The following is a 17374-nucleotide window of genomic DNA, read 5'->3' on the forward strand; positions in this document are numbered from 1 at the left end:
ATTTTTAAAGTGACAATATAAAACACCAATGATTTCTAGCAGCCTAATTTATTCTTTGTCTTCTCTTGCCTAAGGACGTCTGAATTTTACACTGAAGATGTAGGGGTTAATGCTTAAGTTCAAATATATTAAGTTCTAATAGTAAGGCTTGAGGCTCTGTGATGAGGAAGGGAAATACGTTGGGGACCAAAGTCTTCCTGGCAGCCATCACAGAAATGTACAGATAACAGCGTCATCCCACAGTGAAAGGTCTCAAAACCCTACAAAACCTTGTCTCAGACTACAGACAGGCAACACTGATGCTCATCATCATCATCTATTTTACAACAAAGTTACAGAAAAACATTGAATAAACAGAAGGGATCTGTAGCATCGCCATACACAGGTCAGGAGCAAATGCAACTAAGACTTGCACATCTGTCATACCTGTTGCATTGCAGCTTAAAGGCTGAAGGAGCTGTCCACTTAAAATCTGGGTAGATTACCACAAACTTACTTGCAAAAATACAGAGGAGTGAAAAATCTGCTGACATCTGATAGTGATTTTTATGGTCTTCTTTCTTCGATTATTATTTTAAAATCATACAAATAGGAAGGCAAATGACTACATATCATTTTTACTACTGTGATTATCGTTATTATAATTTCAGGAGAACTCTCTAGATAATAATGGAACAAAAAGCTTCTATCTCTGTGCTATGCTTAACAGTCAATCTGTTTTGATAAGACCTGGATGAATTCCCCATATTTTAGCATTTCTTGTGTCAACCAATTTGCTCACTTGACTACTGTCTTCCTTTTGTCCTAAGGACAGCAATGGCCCCATGCATACTATTATCACTGTTTTAATTCCATTGGGCCTTCGTGGAAACTGAAAGACAGCCCCTTCCTTTCATATGTGAGGAAAGTGTAACCTAAGCCAAAAAGAGATTAAATAATTGTTCAGAACTCTCACATTTTAGTTTAGTGCTATTTTTTTCAACCACACTGGCTGTAAGTTTGGCTTATTGGTCTCATCATAAGTTGATAAGAATGTTTTATACAACAAGCTAGTAGAATCTAATGTAAATTAAAATATCCTATTTAGCAGAATCAAGATGATGAACCAATAGATGCTTATTAAACGAAAAGGCTAAAGGAGTGTGAACTGAAGTTTTTAGGTTGAGTGTTCTGGAACTGATATAATAAAGATTTTCCCTATTGACTTTTGGAGTAGAACTGAAAAATTGAAAATGTTCTTTGTTCCTACAGTGATTTCTGGAAAGGACAATTCTCTTCCTATTGAGAGCAAACCCTTTAAAGAGAACTATTTTTAGTATTTTTCAGAAAATTAAATTGACAGTTTAAAAAAATTTAATTAAAAATATTAATTTCTAAAATTTGAAAACTTGTGAATAATTTAAGAGATTTAAAATTTGAGGAAAGAAAATGAAATAACTGAAATTCTTATGAACTTCATCTGGCAAGAGAGCTATGATCTGTATGATAGAGTAATGCTAATTGCCTTACTTGTTCTTCTACCTGGAACTGGAATAGTAATTAAATAAAGGAGGAGAAGTAACATCAGTAGCAAGTTTACCATATGCCAAGCACTTTATGCATATTAACATATTCATTTCACCACATTATGTATATCATTATCCCCTCCTAAAGGCAAAAAGTAAATAATTTGCCAAAAGTGGCACAGAAAGGAAATGAGTGCTAGATTTGAAATGTAAAGTTCTGTTTGTCTGGCTTCCAGCCTATTTTCTTTTAGCTATAGCATATGCTCTCTACTCTGAATTAAATAAATGTAATTATTGGCAGCTCTATATATGAGTAATACATGTAAGTTTATGATATCACACTGCAAATTGTGTATGTGTGTATATACATGTATATGCAGACTGTTCTCTCTATTGATAATGCTGACTTTCCCCTTAGTTCCTGGATTTCCACCAGTTACTCTTATTTTACATGTAGTAAGAAAGAGCTTTGAAACTTAATCCTTTAATTTGACGCTGAAAAGGCAGCTGTGCTTCACCTGTGATTAAATACAAGTAATAAAAGATAGTGAGAGAACAGTGATGTATTCAATAAATGAGGAGTTCAGGCAGAAGTTAGAAAAGGGAAGACAAGACAAATTCCTGAATTATTTTTATAAAGTTACACCATTAATTCTTAAGTTACTTTTCACATTGCTAAACACACCTGCATTTCATTTTTAGAACAAAGATACATTTTAAATCCAAACACAAGTGATGGCTCACATCTCTTCTCCATTCTATTAATATAGATAACTGAGAATTGACCATAGTTAAATATATAGCAGGAAACACACTGAGTGCACTAGTATCAGTTACCAGTACACAGATACAAATGCAGAAAAAAAGATCTACAAAACACTAGATTTCAATAATTAAAAATAATTATGATAGCCTTTACAAATTCCTAGAATGTGTCATTTTATGTGGATTTTATAGAGCTCTTGAGTAATAGAATATATACCCTCCAATTTAATCTGTATTTCAGACCAGATTTTGCAATAATTTGTAAGTTGTGTAATACCTAGATATTTCAAGGAATGATATACTGCAGATAGGAAAACCAAATAGCATTCAAAAGTTAATCCAATATTAAAAGACCACCATTTCCTGCAGAGTGAAAACATAGAAAGAAGATTTGCAAAAAAGGCAAAGTAAATAAAATGACCACTAAATCTATTGATAATATTGTTAAGACAATATGAAACGCTTTAATGATTAGTTGTATAAGTATGGTTTCTTGGCCATGTAGGAAAAGGGAGAAAAAGAAGGTCAATAAACATAATCATGCATGCTATATGGGCCAATGTGTTAGAACTAAGGAAAAAAATCTTAAACTTAATGGGAACCATTATAATTGCAATAGGTTATATTGCTAATCCTACCAATGACTAGCATTACTGTTGAGATCTAAACTCTGACCCAACAGGCTATGGCTCTAATAGCACTGAACCATTCCATTTCAAATTGTATTTTAGTTTTATGCCCCATTAATTGAACATTTATATTAATTTTTAACATTAGACTCAATTCACTGTTGAGTCATGTGCACCATTTTGCTGGCTCTGCAGCAGTTCTTTCTCTTTTTTTCCTACAATGAATTATTACTCCATAAAATGGAAATGTTCCCTAATTAGGATTCAATTGAGAGATACCAGCAGAAAAAAAAAGGTTAGGCCAAAAGAACCTTCCAGCTATTAGGACAAGGTGACAAAACTTTAAATGAAGAAATAAAAAATAAACTTGGAAAAGAGAAGGATCTTCAAATGGGACATACTCAAGAGAGGTTGGATGATATTTCAGGTACTGCTTTTGCTTTAAAAGATGGCATTCCAACCCAAAAGGCAAAAAATGTCTTAATAATATTCATAACGAAAGTGTATGTGTTGGAAACACTTGCACATTTATCAAAAGTAGTTAGCAGGTGTACAGTAGGCATAATGACACTGGACCAGATTCTCTACATTCATTTAAGAAAGCAGAGGGTGAGGCTTGGGTCACTGGTACAGACTCATGCTTCCAATTTAATTATAGGTCTCTAATGAATGCATTTTAAAGATTAAATTATTTTAAGTTGCTTTTGGCACCTAAACAGATCTGGCTACCACTCTACAGATGAAGTTACTTTTTTATTGTTCATTGTTTTGCTGAGATTTTTTTTTCCATTTAAAACAACTGAACTTGTGAATTCCTATCTTACAGAGTCTTACCAAGTTCAGGTATCTATTTCATGAAAATGCATTATCAAAAGAGTGCACAGTTAGTGATATTAGTAGATCAATACGTAATCTTTTCCCTATTACTGTCCAGAGGAATAACTCTGGCTAGGAGACAGGCAAAATGAGTATGCTCAGTAATATTAGTCTATATAAAAATATCTCAAGAAGCTAGGTTATTATCATTAGTCATGATAAAAACTAAGAAGGTCTCCTTGGATGTATAAGTCAAAAGAAAGTTTATGTGGCAGAATTATGTAAGGAAACTTACAGTTGTGCCTGCCCACAAACCATGCAATTTGGAAACAGCCAAGAAACAAAACCATAGAAAAGGAGGAATAAATACAACATGTATTAGGGGTTATTATGCAACTACAAAGATTCAATATGACCCTGGCAATATAGCAAAAAATAGTTATGGAAAAAGAAGCTATTTCTTATGCTCAGTAGCTAATTTTCAAACATATGTACCTGTATTTGAAACTTTGAGCATTTCACACATTTTTCTGTATCTGAAAAAAAAATGGATCCAGACTGATATTGTGTATCAATATAGCTGAAAACAGTTAATATAAAGGTAGCCAAAAGCAGAGTTCAATAAGAATTCAAAAAGAGGATATTATTCTGATTGCTGATAAAGTACTTCTAATGTACACTTTGCTCATATTGGAAAAGAATAATTTACTGTTCAATTTTGCTAGAAATGATGAAATAGCTACAGTAATATGATTTCACAAAGTTTTTAATTAAATAAGAAGTTAGATTAAAATGTCTAGATCAAACTGTAGGTATAATTATGAATTTTGGAAATAATATATAACTCCATTTGACAACAAATATATTTCAATATTTAAGTTAATTAAATCTCCTTTTCAAATAATTTACAATAAAAATGTTATATATTTCCATTTTTTCTATTTTAAAATGTTCAAGGGCATTAGACTTATGAAAATAACCCATATTTTTAATAGTTCATTCTAGAAAACTAAGAAATATAAGTCCTTCAGGACAAATGTATTTAATATAAGGGGGCATAAGAAAAGTACATACATTTTTTTTGTCCATAAAGCTATAAAGATAAAATAAGAAATATCCAAATATATTAATATAATTTTATGGGGAAGAAATGTTAAAACAGTAATGGCAGCAGTCCATAATTCATATATTATGATACATAATCTATAATACAAATATATTTTCCCATTTATGGGCATTTGCATGGGACTGCCACACTGTATAAATATTTGCATATATATTTATTTATATGTATATATATATATTTAAAAGAAAACAGTATGAGAATTCTAGAGAGAGGTTTTAATTATATGCAATAGACTTCTGAAAATATGACCAAAACAGAGTCAGTAATAATTATATTTTGAGTGTTGGATGTGACCATGATATGGTCTAATTTATGTTGAAGATAGAATATTTATAATTATTTCCAACTTATTTTATCAAACAAACATAATAACTACTTTCAAAATTCTTTCTTTCTTTCTTTTTACTTACTGCTTTGTAAGTTCTCTTTTGTCCAGCATGTTTCCGAATTTGTTCTCCATTTGGCCCTGTTTCCACATGCATCGAATAGATAATGTCAAAGAAATCTTCAACCACAGCTACTCGCCGCAAAGACAGCTTCTCATCTACTCCTACTCCATCCTATAAACAAAACAAAATAAAACAAAAACCCCACAAAATCAATATAGTCATTTGCATTTAACACACAAAATTGATTAAGCCAAAATGTTTTGATAGTCTAAAATGAATCATCTACATAGAAAACTTCAAAAGTTCATGAATGAATATCTTACCATTTTATACATTACTTACATACAGGACTATAAGAAACAGGAGAAAGGCATACTTAATATCATGTAAATCATGCCTATCCATAAATTCCATCTTTGGGGCTTTTATAATGACTTACTTGTGGTCATCAGTATAACTAACTTTCTTATGTTATTTTAAAATATATTTAATGCCTAGTAATTTTTATTGCAATAATTTCAGTCTAGATACTGCTTGATTCATCAAACCAATGTTTGAGTTACTAGGTCCTGGGAGTTATAATTAGAGAAATAAGAGATAATATTGAGTCTCTATGCTCAAACATCATATAGTCTAGGAAAGAAAAATGCACATATTATCAATGTTAAACTGAAGGACAAATGTATAAAAAGTTCAAGAGATTACCTATGTGTAAACTGTGGATCTCAATCACTTAAACTTCAAATCACTTAAACTTCTCTAAATTTTGTTTTCACAGCTGCATAATGGGGATAATGGAGCCCTTCACAGAAACATTGTAATAATTGAATAAAATAAGGTATGTAAAAGTCGGGTGCAGTGGTGCATGCCTGTAATCCCAGCAGCTCAGGAGGTTGAGGCAGGATGGCGAGTTCAAAGCCAGCCTCAGCAACATCCAGGCACTAAGCAACTCAGTGAGACTCTGTCTCTAAATAAAATACAAAATAGGACTGGGGATGTGGCTCAGTGGTTGAGTGCCACTGAGTTCAATCCCCAGTACCCACCCAAAAATAATAATAATAATAATAAATGTAAAGGATGTAACCCAATGTTTAGCATATAGTAAATGGTGGACCTTATCGTTTTAATGGTTACATAAAAAATATAAGCAAAGTATTACAGGAGTTCAGAAAATGATATATCACCTCCTACTAAGGCAGCTTCTTGGAAGAACTACAATTTGACATAGGGAAGGGGCTGAAACAGCACAAAGTTATGGCAGTGGGAAGTCCAGTCTAGATCCAGGAACTAACACAGATGAGAGACAAATTACAAGCTAGAACTGAGATAATGAAAAAGGATAATCTTACATGGCTATAGTATGAAAGGGCTTCCTGCTTGTGAAGTCAGTCTCTCTCTCTCTCTCTCCCCCACCCCTCGTCACACACACACACACACACACACACACACACACACACGCACACACGCACACACAATAACATGAAGTAATATGATATATCCATTAATACTGGTAAATAGCACAAGCCAAAGTGATGAACCTAAATAAAAATATTTCACAGTTAATAGTCAAATGGCAAGAGTCTCTTTGAAAAGTAACCCCAGCAGGATAAAATTACTGCAAAACTGAAAGCAAACCATCCAGTACTTTGTTTTCTGTTGCTTTGGTCTTTCTCTCTTTCTTTCCTTTCTCCCCTCCTTCCCCTCTCCCCCCGCCCCCTCCCTCTCTCTCTCTCTCTCTCTCTCTCTCTCTCTCTCTCTCATCCGTAGCCATGACTAAAGCAGCACATTGCAATAACAAGATATATAAAATTGCATGTTAATCCAACAGCCAGGCCTCTCACCTATGTTCACTCTGAAGTGCTCCCTTCAAAAATTACCTGTGTTGCATATAGTTCATAATTTGGTTTCAGACTTTCCACATCTCTTCTGTGATAGGTCTTTCTTCTATAACTTCTATAAAAGTTATAACTTCTATAACTGGGCCCCCTGGATAATACCTCACTGGTCTCCTGAAACAAGACCAGTAGACACTGGGAGTCCAGAGAAACTGCATGAAGCATGGCAGTGTCCACTCTGGAAAATTGCTACAGCTTAGAGGGCAGTATCCAGGAAAGCACATTTCCAGATGCCCCTTTCTGGCCTATATCCTCAGAGAGCATGCAATTTTCTTTTAGGCCAGAAACTCAAATTCTAACTCTTTCCATCAATAAAACCACCTATGAAGCTTGTCTTCCTTGCTTTCACTTATCAATGTATCGTGTCCACCTAGGTCCTTTGCTAAATAAACAGAAATGCAATAATTTTGTACAGTTAGTCACTATAGGTCTATCTGTGTAAATTAATAATTACTTGTTCCCAAATTTATTTGCATGTTTACTTATTCACCCAGCTAAACACTAAAACCACAGCCCATTTATTCATTTTACTTAGTATTCAACAAAACCTAAGTACTGCCAAACCCTATGCTAGCTACTACACTTGCAGAGATGTATGAAATAGATAATTGAGGTTTTTGTGCAGTTGACCATCTAGTGCAGAAACTAGATATTAAACAAATGATTATTAGCATGGATATTAATTTCCTCTGGCTTCTATAACAAATGACCATAACATGGGTTGCTTTTAAAAAAGAGAGATTTATTCTTTCATAGTCCTGGAGGCCCTAAGTCCAAATTCACATTCAGCAGAGCTGCACTCTCTCCAGAAGGTCTCAGAGAGAATCCATCCTCTGCCTCTTCCAGCTTCTGGCAGTTGCCAGCATTCCCTGGCTTGGGGTTGCATCACATGACCTGTTCTTCTGCATGCCTCTGCTCCAATGTTGACTCTTTCATAAAGGACTTAATGATGGTAATTAAGGCCATCTAGATAATCCAAGAAAATTTCCTCATTTCAAAATCTTTAACATAGATATATCAACAAAGACCTTTTTCCCAAACAAGCTAACATTTAAAAGTTCCAGGATGTAGGACTCAGGTGCTCATTACTCAGTCAACTACAGTTGGTATAGGCACACAGGAGATACAAACTGCTGAAGGAGCATGTGTTGGAGAGGCTGCACAATCATTTCACACTCAAAATTTTTTCATGAATTCAGAAATTCAGAATTTATCAAGGTAATATTGAAATCACACATGTTGATGGAGGAAAATGGTCTATAATTCTATCATGTGTCTCTGTTTACTCTTAACTGTGATTCAAGTTCAATTCATACACTGTTCTGTGATTAAAACTCAGAAATGCTTTCAGAGGTTGAACCTACAATATAAATGACCCAAATACCCCATAGTAGGTTCTAACCAGGGAATTAGATTTAAAAAGAATGAAAAGATACCCAGATAGTAAAGGAAGAAATAAAACTATCTTTGCAGATGGTTTGCATATTACTGTAGAGATGACATGATCTCATACACAGAAAATCCTAAGCAATCCACTAAAAAACTAGTAGAGCTAATAAACAAAATCAAAATCAATATATAAATGTCAACTAGCTGTGCCTGGAGGCACACGCCTGTAATCCCAGCAGCTCCAGAGGCTGAGGCAGGAGGATCAAAGCCAGCCTTAGCAACTTAGCAAGGGCCTAAGCAACTCAGTGAGACCCTGTCTGTAAATAAAACACCACATTTACTGGGGATGTGGTTCAGTCCCTGTACCAAAAAAAAAAAAAAAAAAAAAAAAAAATGTCAATTATATTTCTATTTATTAGTGAATTGTAAACTGACTTAGGGAAAATAATTTCATGTAGTAGGACACCAAAACAATAAAATGTTAGGAACAAATTTGGATAAAACATTGACAAATTTACAAAAATTAACAAAAGAAGTTTATGACTTATACACTGAAACTAAAAAATATTGTTTAAAGATATTTAAAATGAGGTGGAAATAAATGAGAATACGCCCTATGTTCATGAATCCAAACATTTCACATAGTTAAAATGGCATTACTCCAAAACTTTATTTACAAAATCAATGAAATTTCTTACCTATATCCCAACTAGCTTTTTGCAGAAATTGACAAGCTTGTCTACAATTCATATATAAATGCAAAGGAATAAGAATAATCAAATTAATTTTACAAAGAAGATATTTAGAGTTCATACCCTTCTTAATTTCAATTTTGGATTACTGTAAATCCAAAGTCTTTGTCAGATAGCATAGTATTTGCATGCAAATTGATATATAGATTGATGGAATAGAATTGAGACTTCAGAAATAAAGTCTTACATTTATTCAAGTCATTTTCAAGAGGCATGACAATGCAATAGAGAGAGAATTGTCTTTTCAACAAATGATGCCAAGACAATTATGTTCCCAAGTTGCAAAGGAAGGAAGTCTGATCTCTACCTAGCCACACACATAAAAGTTAAGTCAAGATGATGACAGATCTAAATATAAGCGCTAAAACTTGAATTTCTTACAGGAATACCTAAGATTAAAATGTTTGTGATTTTTGCAAAGCAAAGTCCTCAAAATTATAACACCAAAAGTAAAAGCAATAAAAGAAAAATTCATAAATAATTACAAAAATTTAACTTTTCTACCACAAAGGATCCTCTGAAAAGTGTGAAATGACAACCAACAGGTATAGGATAAAATATCTGAAAGTAATATATCTAATAAGGAGTTCTCATAAATAATACATGGAACTAAGACCACATACAAAAGAACACATTCTTTTGAAAAACAATTGAATAAATGTAAGATCTTATTTCTGAAGTCTGAATTCTATTCCACTGATCTATACATCAGTTTGCATACAGATATTATGCTACCTAAGAAAGACTTCGGATTTATGGTAATCTTTGAAATTAAGAAGGATGTGAACTCTAAATATCTTCTTTGTAAAATTATTTTGATTATTTTTATTCCCTTCCATTTATGCATGAATCATAAGATCAACTAGTCAATAATACTCAATAATAGAAATAGCTCAATTTAAAAATTGGAAAGACTTTGAATATCAACTTCTATAAAGATGACGTTCAAATGGCAAACATGAGAAGAAAGGTGAACAGCACAATTAGTCATCCGCAGATACCAATCAAAATTACCATGAGATACTACTTCACATTCACTGGGATCCTTGAAATGAAAATAAAAATATCAAGTATGGATGAGGATGTAGAGAAATCAGAACGCTCCTACACTGTTGATGTGAATGCAAAATGATTCAGTTGCTTTGAAAACAGTTCAGCAATAACAGAAATTAAACACGTATGTACCACATACCCTAGTTAGCACCCACCAATATATATTCAAGAGGACTGATAAAACAATTCTACACTAAATGTATCACATGCAAATACTAATAGTAGCAGATTTGTAATAGCAAAAAAAGTGGAAATGTAAGTGTCCCTGAACTGAGGAATGTAAAAATGCAGTATAACCATACAAGTGTGTAATAGTCTGCTACGAAAAGGGATAAAGTATCAAACATGGTGTACTGTGGAAGAACCTTGAAGCCGAGTTAAAGAAGTCAGACACAAAAGACCACAATACCTGGCACAGTGGTGCACACCTGTAATCCCAGCGGCTCAGGAGACTGAGGCAGCAGGATCGCAAGTTCAAAGCCAATCTCAGCAAAAGCAAGGCACTAAGAAACTCAGTGAGACCTTGTCTCTGAATAAAATATAAAACAGGGCTGGAAATGTGGCTCAGTGGTCGAGTTTAATCCCCAGTAACTGCCCCCCAACCCTGGGCAAAAATCATTACATGATTCTTTTTGTATGAAATGTCTAGCATAGGCAAATTTACATAGATGGAAAGTAGATTATTTTTTGTTTAGAACTAGGAAGAAGGAGAGAATAAAGACTGACTGCAAATTGTTCAATTAAGTCTTAGGAAGGACACGCTGTTCTAAACTTGGTAGATGGTTAAGGTTGTACAAACCTCTAAAAATATTAAGAACATTGAATTGTACACTTCAAATGATGAATCACATACTATGTGAGTTATATCTCAGTAAAGCTGTTAAAATATGTGGCGTCTAATAGCTTTGGATTTTTAATTCAAGGATGGAAAAAAAGGAAACAGAGGACCTTAGGCAAAACAGACAAATAGTTCACTAATCAATAAATACAGAATGGAAATGGAAGAGGTTCAGTCACTACTGCAGAGTTGATAATAGTGCTGTACTTGTGCAAGCTGACAACTATCCCTCAAAAAATACATAAATATATAGGTTATTATAAACTTTATTGATAAAAGTTATGCAGCACATAATTTATAAATAATAATAATGGAATGTGCTTTCATGGAAAATTCTGCAGGCAACCAATTTTCTCAGAATATTTCCATGAACTCTTGTATATCCAGCCAACCTACAATTTTAACTTTGATATGACAAATGAAATTTCATTCCAATCTGCAAGCTTTCTGAGCAATTTAATTAATATGGTATGTGATTTACTGTTGAACTATTTCTCACCCTAGTACAAATTTTATTCATTAAACTGACACTTCAACTTCCATACTAACACAATGAACAAACCGATAAATCACTCCCTGACTTGTGGCTTTGCTGATTTCTGTGGTGTCAATCCTTCTACCATGGCCATTCGAAGTTATGATGTAAAATCACTAAACCTAGTGTTGGGAAGAAATGCACAAAAATGCACCATTTTATGGTATTTTCATCATATAGATACAGACCAGAATAACTTCTTTGAAAAGTACTGATAATACTACACTGTAGTAAAATAATTAGGCCATAATAGGTTTTGAATATTTATTTTAATATTTTAATATGAATTAATACATTTAGTTTAATTTTTAATAATGGTTAAGTTTTATAAACTGATTGTAAAATTTCTAGAAAGTTGAAAATTAGCTCTCTGGAGATAGTAAAAACCAGATCTAGAATACTACTGTTTTTAATGTCATTCAAAATGAGTGAATGACATGTTAACTGAATTCAATGACTATTTTTTAGGATAGATTTGAAAAGGGAGACAGGAAAAGCTTTAGACAGCAAGAAATCAGACAATGAAATGAGTTAACATGACAATGCAAAGTGCCATGAAAAACATGGTACTACTGGAAAAACTTCATAGTAAAGCTGGTAGAAAAAAATCCCAAAATTTGTAAATTGTGATAACAAGTCTGTGTTCAATAAAAAAATTGGTTTATAGTCCTGTTGTATCACATTAAAATGATAGTGAAGGGGAAATTGTTTAGCTAAAAAAAAAGAGTTACCCTTATTTAACTTTCTTCTAGTTTACTAATTACCAATTGGTGAGATGACACATACAGATTAAAAAAAAGTAAGACAATCATATGAAATTAATAAGGGATACCATACTTAATGATATTAAGACTATAATAAGAAAATCAAAATGCCATTTATGTTAAAAGACTGACATGTGATTCTACAGGTTTCTTCTTGGATCTATTTAAAGATACTATTTCTAAGTTTCAAAGTCACCTTTTCTGTAATTCCTACAAAACAGACAAAAAGAATGAATGCAGAGATTATGCATCATTATGGGGACACTCTCTCTCCTGCAATCCTTCCTGATTCTCAACTTCCACAGAACATTGTATCCACTTGGGAAGTACATGACAAGTCATGGATGGACAAGGACACTGGTACATCACTTAAGCATGGTATTCAGATCAAAATGGGTAGCTTGTGAAAATTTTCCACTCAATTAAAAATAACATTTTAAAGTCGAATTTTTAATATAACAACATAATATCTAGTTTTTTAATTACATTATAATAGGGAATTTAAACTAAGGTCAATATAGCACATTTACTGTCTAGGGATCAGAGGGCGAAAATACTTGGCATCTTTCCTTCCTCAGTCAAGCTGTTGTCAAGCAGATATTTTAACTGGCAAAATCATGATCATAATGTAGTTGGTGTTATAGAGAGAAATTTCATTAAAATAGTTACAAATACAAGCAGTAGGAAGAACTGCCAATATTTCAACAACAAATACAACAATGGTAAAATAAAGAAAAAGGAAGGTATAGCAAAACACATTTAAAATTTCGGCATTCAGTTTTCAAGTGTTCTGAACTGAAGAATTTATGGGAAGCACCTGTAAATAATCTAATTTTCACAACCACCCATGAACTTCTATTTACACCAATACACACACACAGACACACACACACACACACACACACACACACACACACTTATGTATTCCACTCTTATTCAAGAAGAATGGACTAATTGTTTTGACATACTATAAATATATGGAGTATAACTTCTCATTCTGGTTGTACATGATGTAGAGTTGACATTGATCATGTAATCATATATGCACAGAAGATAGTGAAGACTGTGAGCACCTCTAAACTCTCTTTTTAACCTTAGGGAAATATCATATCATTTGACCTCAAGGTTCTAATTCGTGTGTGTGTGTGTGTGTGTGTGTGTGTGTGTGTGTGTGAATGATGACAAAACAAATGGTTGAGGAAATAATTTATAAGAAATTTTCCAGACACAAAAACTCTGGTTTTTACGAACTGATTACTGAAGAAATTCACCATAACTTTATGTGAAAAAAATGCTTATAAACCAAATTATGGATTTTTAAACTGTGCATTCTTTTTCCAAAATCTTCCAATGTGTTTGAGTTATTGACTATATTTTTAAAAATGAAAACATAACTGGCAGAATTTTTAAATGATAACACTTCAGGGGGAAAAAACAGTAAAAAGTAACAGTAACATTTAAAAAATGAAGTTGCAACCTAAACACTTCAATCAAAAAAGACATTTCTGTGGAAAGCAAACCTATACCAAATTTACTAACTTTGCATCAGCTATTTGCAAAAACAGAGAACATTTAATTTGACTCCTTCCAAAATTGACGATTTACCCAAGAAAACAAAATTGAACTCCAAGCTTGTTTCTTCAATGAGAAGATAATTACAATTATTTATGTAGAGTGTTCATCCTCTTTTCAGCACAAACAAAAGTCCATGTTACTAGGAGACCAATCTCTGCCACACAAAGAAGACTGGAAAACACGGCTTTGCCATATGTTCAGATGCTGGGGAAATGAGCCCACTTGTCAGATACTGTCTTATACCGGAGACTTTTATCACTTCCCTGACACATGCTGCTGCTGTCCTTGAAGCACAAATGACTTGCAATTTGAGGTACTGATTAACCAGTTATTATTTAGACTGCATATTTCTCTGCCTTTTCATTATTTCACTGTGCCAGCACCTATCTAAGCAGTTTTTGTCATGGCCAAGAAAACAGGCAAAAACTAATTTTCCTTGAAAACGGAATTGTTCACTATAAGTTTAGGGTTCATCTGAAGATCTAATCATTTGAGCTATCTCTTTGGGTCATCATTCTGTATAATTTAGCATGTGGCTGTGACTGGAAAGTGTAATGGCAATTTCTTACATTTTCCTTTAACTAACACTGATAATTATTAGGTTAAAGAATAGTAAATTCCCTTTTATACATTTGGGGTTTGGAAACAGAGAAAGCAAATAAAATGAAGTTTGGTTTTGCTAATAGTGGTAACAACTTAAATGATAAAAATAAAAGTTAAAAATTAAATGGTGTCTGTGGCCTATAATCTAAAATGCATGAGTATATTTGGAAAGGGATGCTAAAGAATAAAAATTCTTTTAAAGACTAGAGTAAAGAAGTCAATCTTGTGAGAAAAAAATAGGACTTTTAATTTCAGATAGTAACTTTGTTAGGGCATATGTAGTTCAATGTGAGAAAAAAAATGACCTAAATACAAGGCAAGGAATTAAAGTTTAAAGAGAAAAATTTCTCTTTACTTTTAAATTGGTTAGAAGAGCTGCAATAGAGTTTCACTGATAAGATTTAGCCAGTGAGATTTGTGAGATAGAACTACATCAAAATCCCAGTGACTCAGGAGGCTGAGGCAGGAGAATTGCAATTTCAAAGCCAACTTCAGCAATTTAGTAAGGTCCTAAAGTAACTTAGCAAGACCTTGTCTCAAAATAAAAAAAACTAAAATTTAAAAAGCTAGGGATGTAGCTTAGGAGATAAGTGCCCAAGATTCAACCCCAGGGCTCCAAGCAAACAAAAGCAAACAAACAAACAAACAAACAAATTTTGTTGATATCATACCACCTCCTACTTTTATTGTGAACAACATTCCATTGCAAGGCTATACCACAATTTGTCTGTTTTCCACTTAATGGGTATCGACATTGATTACAGTTTGACACTATTTCAAAAAAAGCTACAACTGTATTTTTAACTTGTCTCTTTACTATAAGACACTGCACAATGAGCTCATTTAGAAAAGATGCTTGGTGGCAATTATTTTGAAAGTTTAATGCCTAGAATAATACATGGTACATAATATGCATGATTAGTAAATGTCCAATTAAAGTATAATTTATTTCTTTATTAACCTTGCTAATTTGTAGAATTTCTTTCCCAGGAAGTTAGTTCATGCTGTAGATGTTGGAAAGCGTGCCCACATTCTGCTCTCGGAGGCAGACTGCCATACTCCACTATTTACTACCTAATATGTCTGGAGAATTTCATTACATTTCTCTGAGCATTGGTTTCTTTGGCTGAAACTGTAAGATTTGTGTTTGGTTTTACTTGAGGGTTAATTGAATATTTCCTGAAATTTAATAACTTCTCAACAAATGTTACTTATTGTAGATAATGTGTATTCTTCAAATACCTAGATCTATTACATAAAAAAAAAAAGTGTTTAGAACAACACTCTCAAAAAATGTGGGAGATCAGGCACCTCCCAGCAGCTCAGGAGACTGAGGCAGGAGAATAGTGAGTTCAAAGCCAGCCTCAGCAATTCAGAGAGGCCCTAAGCAACTTAGTGAGACCCTGACTCAAAATAAAATATAAAAAGGGTTGGGGATGTGGCTCAGAGGTTGAATAGCCCTGGGTTCAATCCTGGGTACCAAAAAAAAAAAAAAAAAAGTAGGCAAAAGTAAGAAGAACCCAGAATAGTTAACATAATAACATAACATAAAAGGAAAAGAATAGTCTGAGAACAGATACTACCTGACTTCAAGACTTAAATAAGGCTATGATAATCAAGACAGTGTGGTACTGGCAAAGGAATACACAAAATGATCAATGTAACAGATGAGAAAACCCATAAATAGACCCACATAAATAGAGGCAACTGATCTGGATAAAGGAGCAAAGGCAAAGTCGTAGAGAAAAGACAATCTCTCCAATAGATGGTGCTGGAATAACTGGAGAGCCATGTGCAAAAAAACAAAAGAAACAAAGATCTGAACTCAAACCTTATGCTCTTTAAATCTTAAATTAAAAAATGAATTATAGACCTAAATGTAAAATGTAAACTTATACATAGGTCCTCAAAGATGACATCAGGGAAAACCTAGATGGTAGGTTTCAGATACCACACCAAAGGCAAGATCCATAAAAGGTAGCATTGATAAACTGGTCCTCATTAAAGTTAAGAACTCTTTCTCTGCAAAAGACACTGTAAAGAGAGTAAGACTAGCCATAGTCTGGAAGAAAATATATGCAAAGGGCACATAATAAAGGACTATTACCCAATATATACAGAGAACTCATGAAATTCAACAATAAAGAAACAAACAACCCAATTTAAGCAGACACTACGCTAAAATATGTGTACATGTAAGGATGATAAGCATTTGAAAAAATGCTGTATATCATATGTTACCTGGGAAACACAAATTAAAATAATGAAATATCACCACATACTGATTACAGTGGTCAAAATCCAGAACGCTAATGCTACCAAAAGATAGTGAGAATATGGGGCAACAGGAACTCTCACTCTTTACTCATGGCAGTGAAAAATGTGATAACCACCTTGCAAAGCAGTTTACCAGTTTCTTAAAAATACTAAAATAGGACTGGGGATGTGGCTCAGTGGTAAACTGCCCTGGGGCTCAATCCCCAGTACCCCCACCCATGAAACAAGCAAACAAAAAACTAAATATAGTCTTATAATATGATCCAGCATTCAAATGCCATGGTATTTAACCAAATGAGTTAAAAATTTATGTCACACAAAATGTACACATGAATGCTTATAGCAACTTAATTCATAATTGCCAAAACTTGACACAACTAAGACATCCTTAGGCAAACTGTGGATAAACTGTGATATCCCAACAATGGAATACTGCCTAACACTAAAAACAAACAAACAAACA

The 17374-nt window shown here is 33.3% G+C and overlaps 1 protein-coding gene across 3 annotated transcripts in view; it reads right to left on the bottom strand.

The window, feature by feature from the left end:
• Nol4 (nucleolar protein 4) overlaps window positions 1-17374 on the bottom strand; it is a 337271-nt gene that overhangs the window by 253792 nt on the left and 66105 nt on the right. For all 3 annotated transcript variants that reach the window (XM_047525899.1, XM_047525898.1, XM_047525900.1), the window contains exon 2: window positions 5252-5401. In XM_047525899.1, the coding sequence (XP_047381855.1) occupies window positions 5252-5401 (150 nt within the window). The remainder of the gene's footprint in view (window positions 1-5251; window positions 5402-17374) is intronic.

The sequence above is a fragment of the Sciurus carolinensis genome, chromosome 15, assembly GCF_902686445.1.
Source record: "Sciurus carolinensis chromosome 15, mSciCar1.2, whole genome shotgun sequence".
NCBI classification, from domain to species: domain Eukaryota; kingdom Metazoa; phylum Chordata; class Mammalia; order Rodentia; family Sciuridae; genus Sciurus; species Sciurus carolinensis.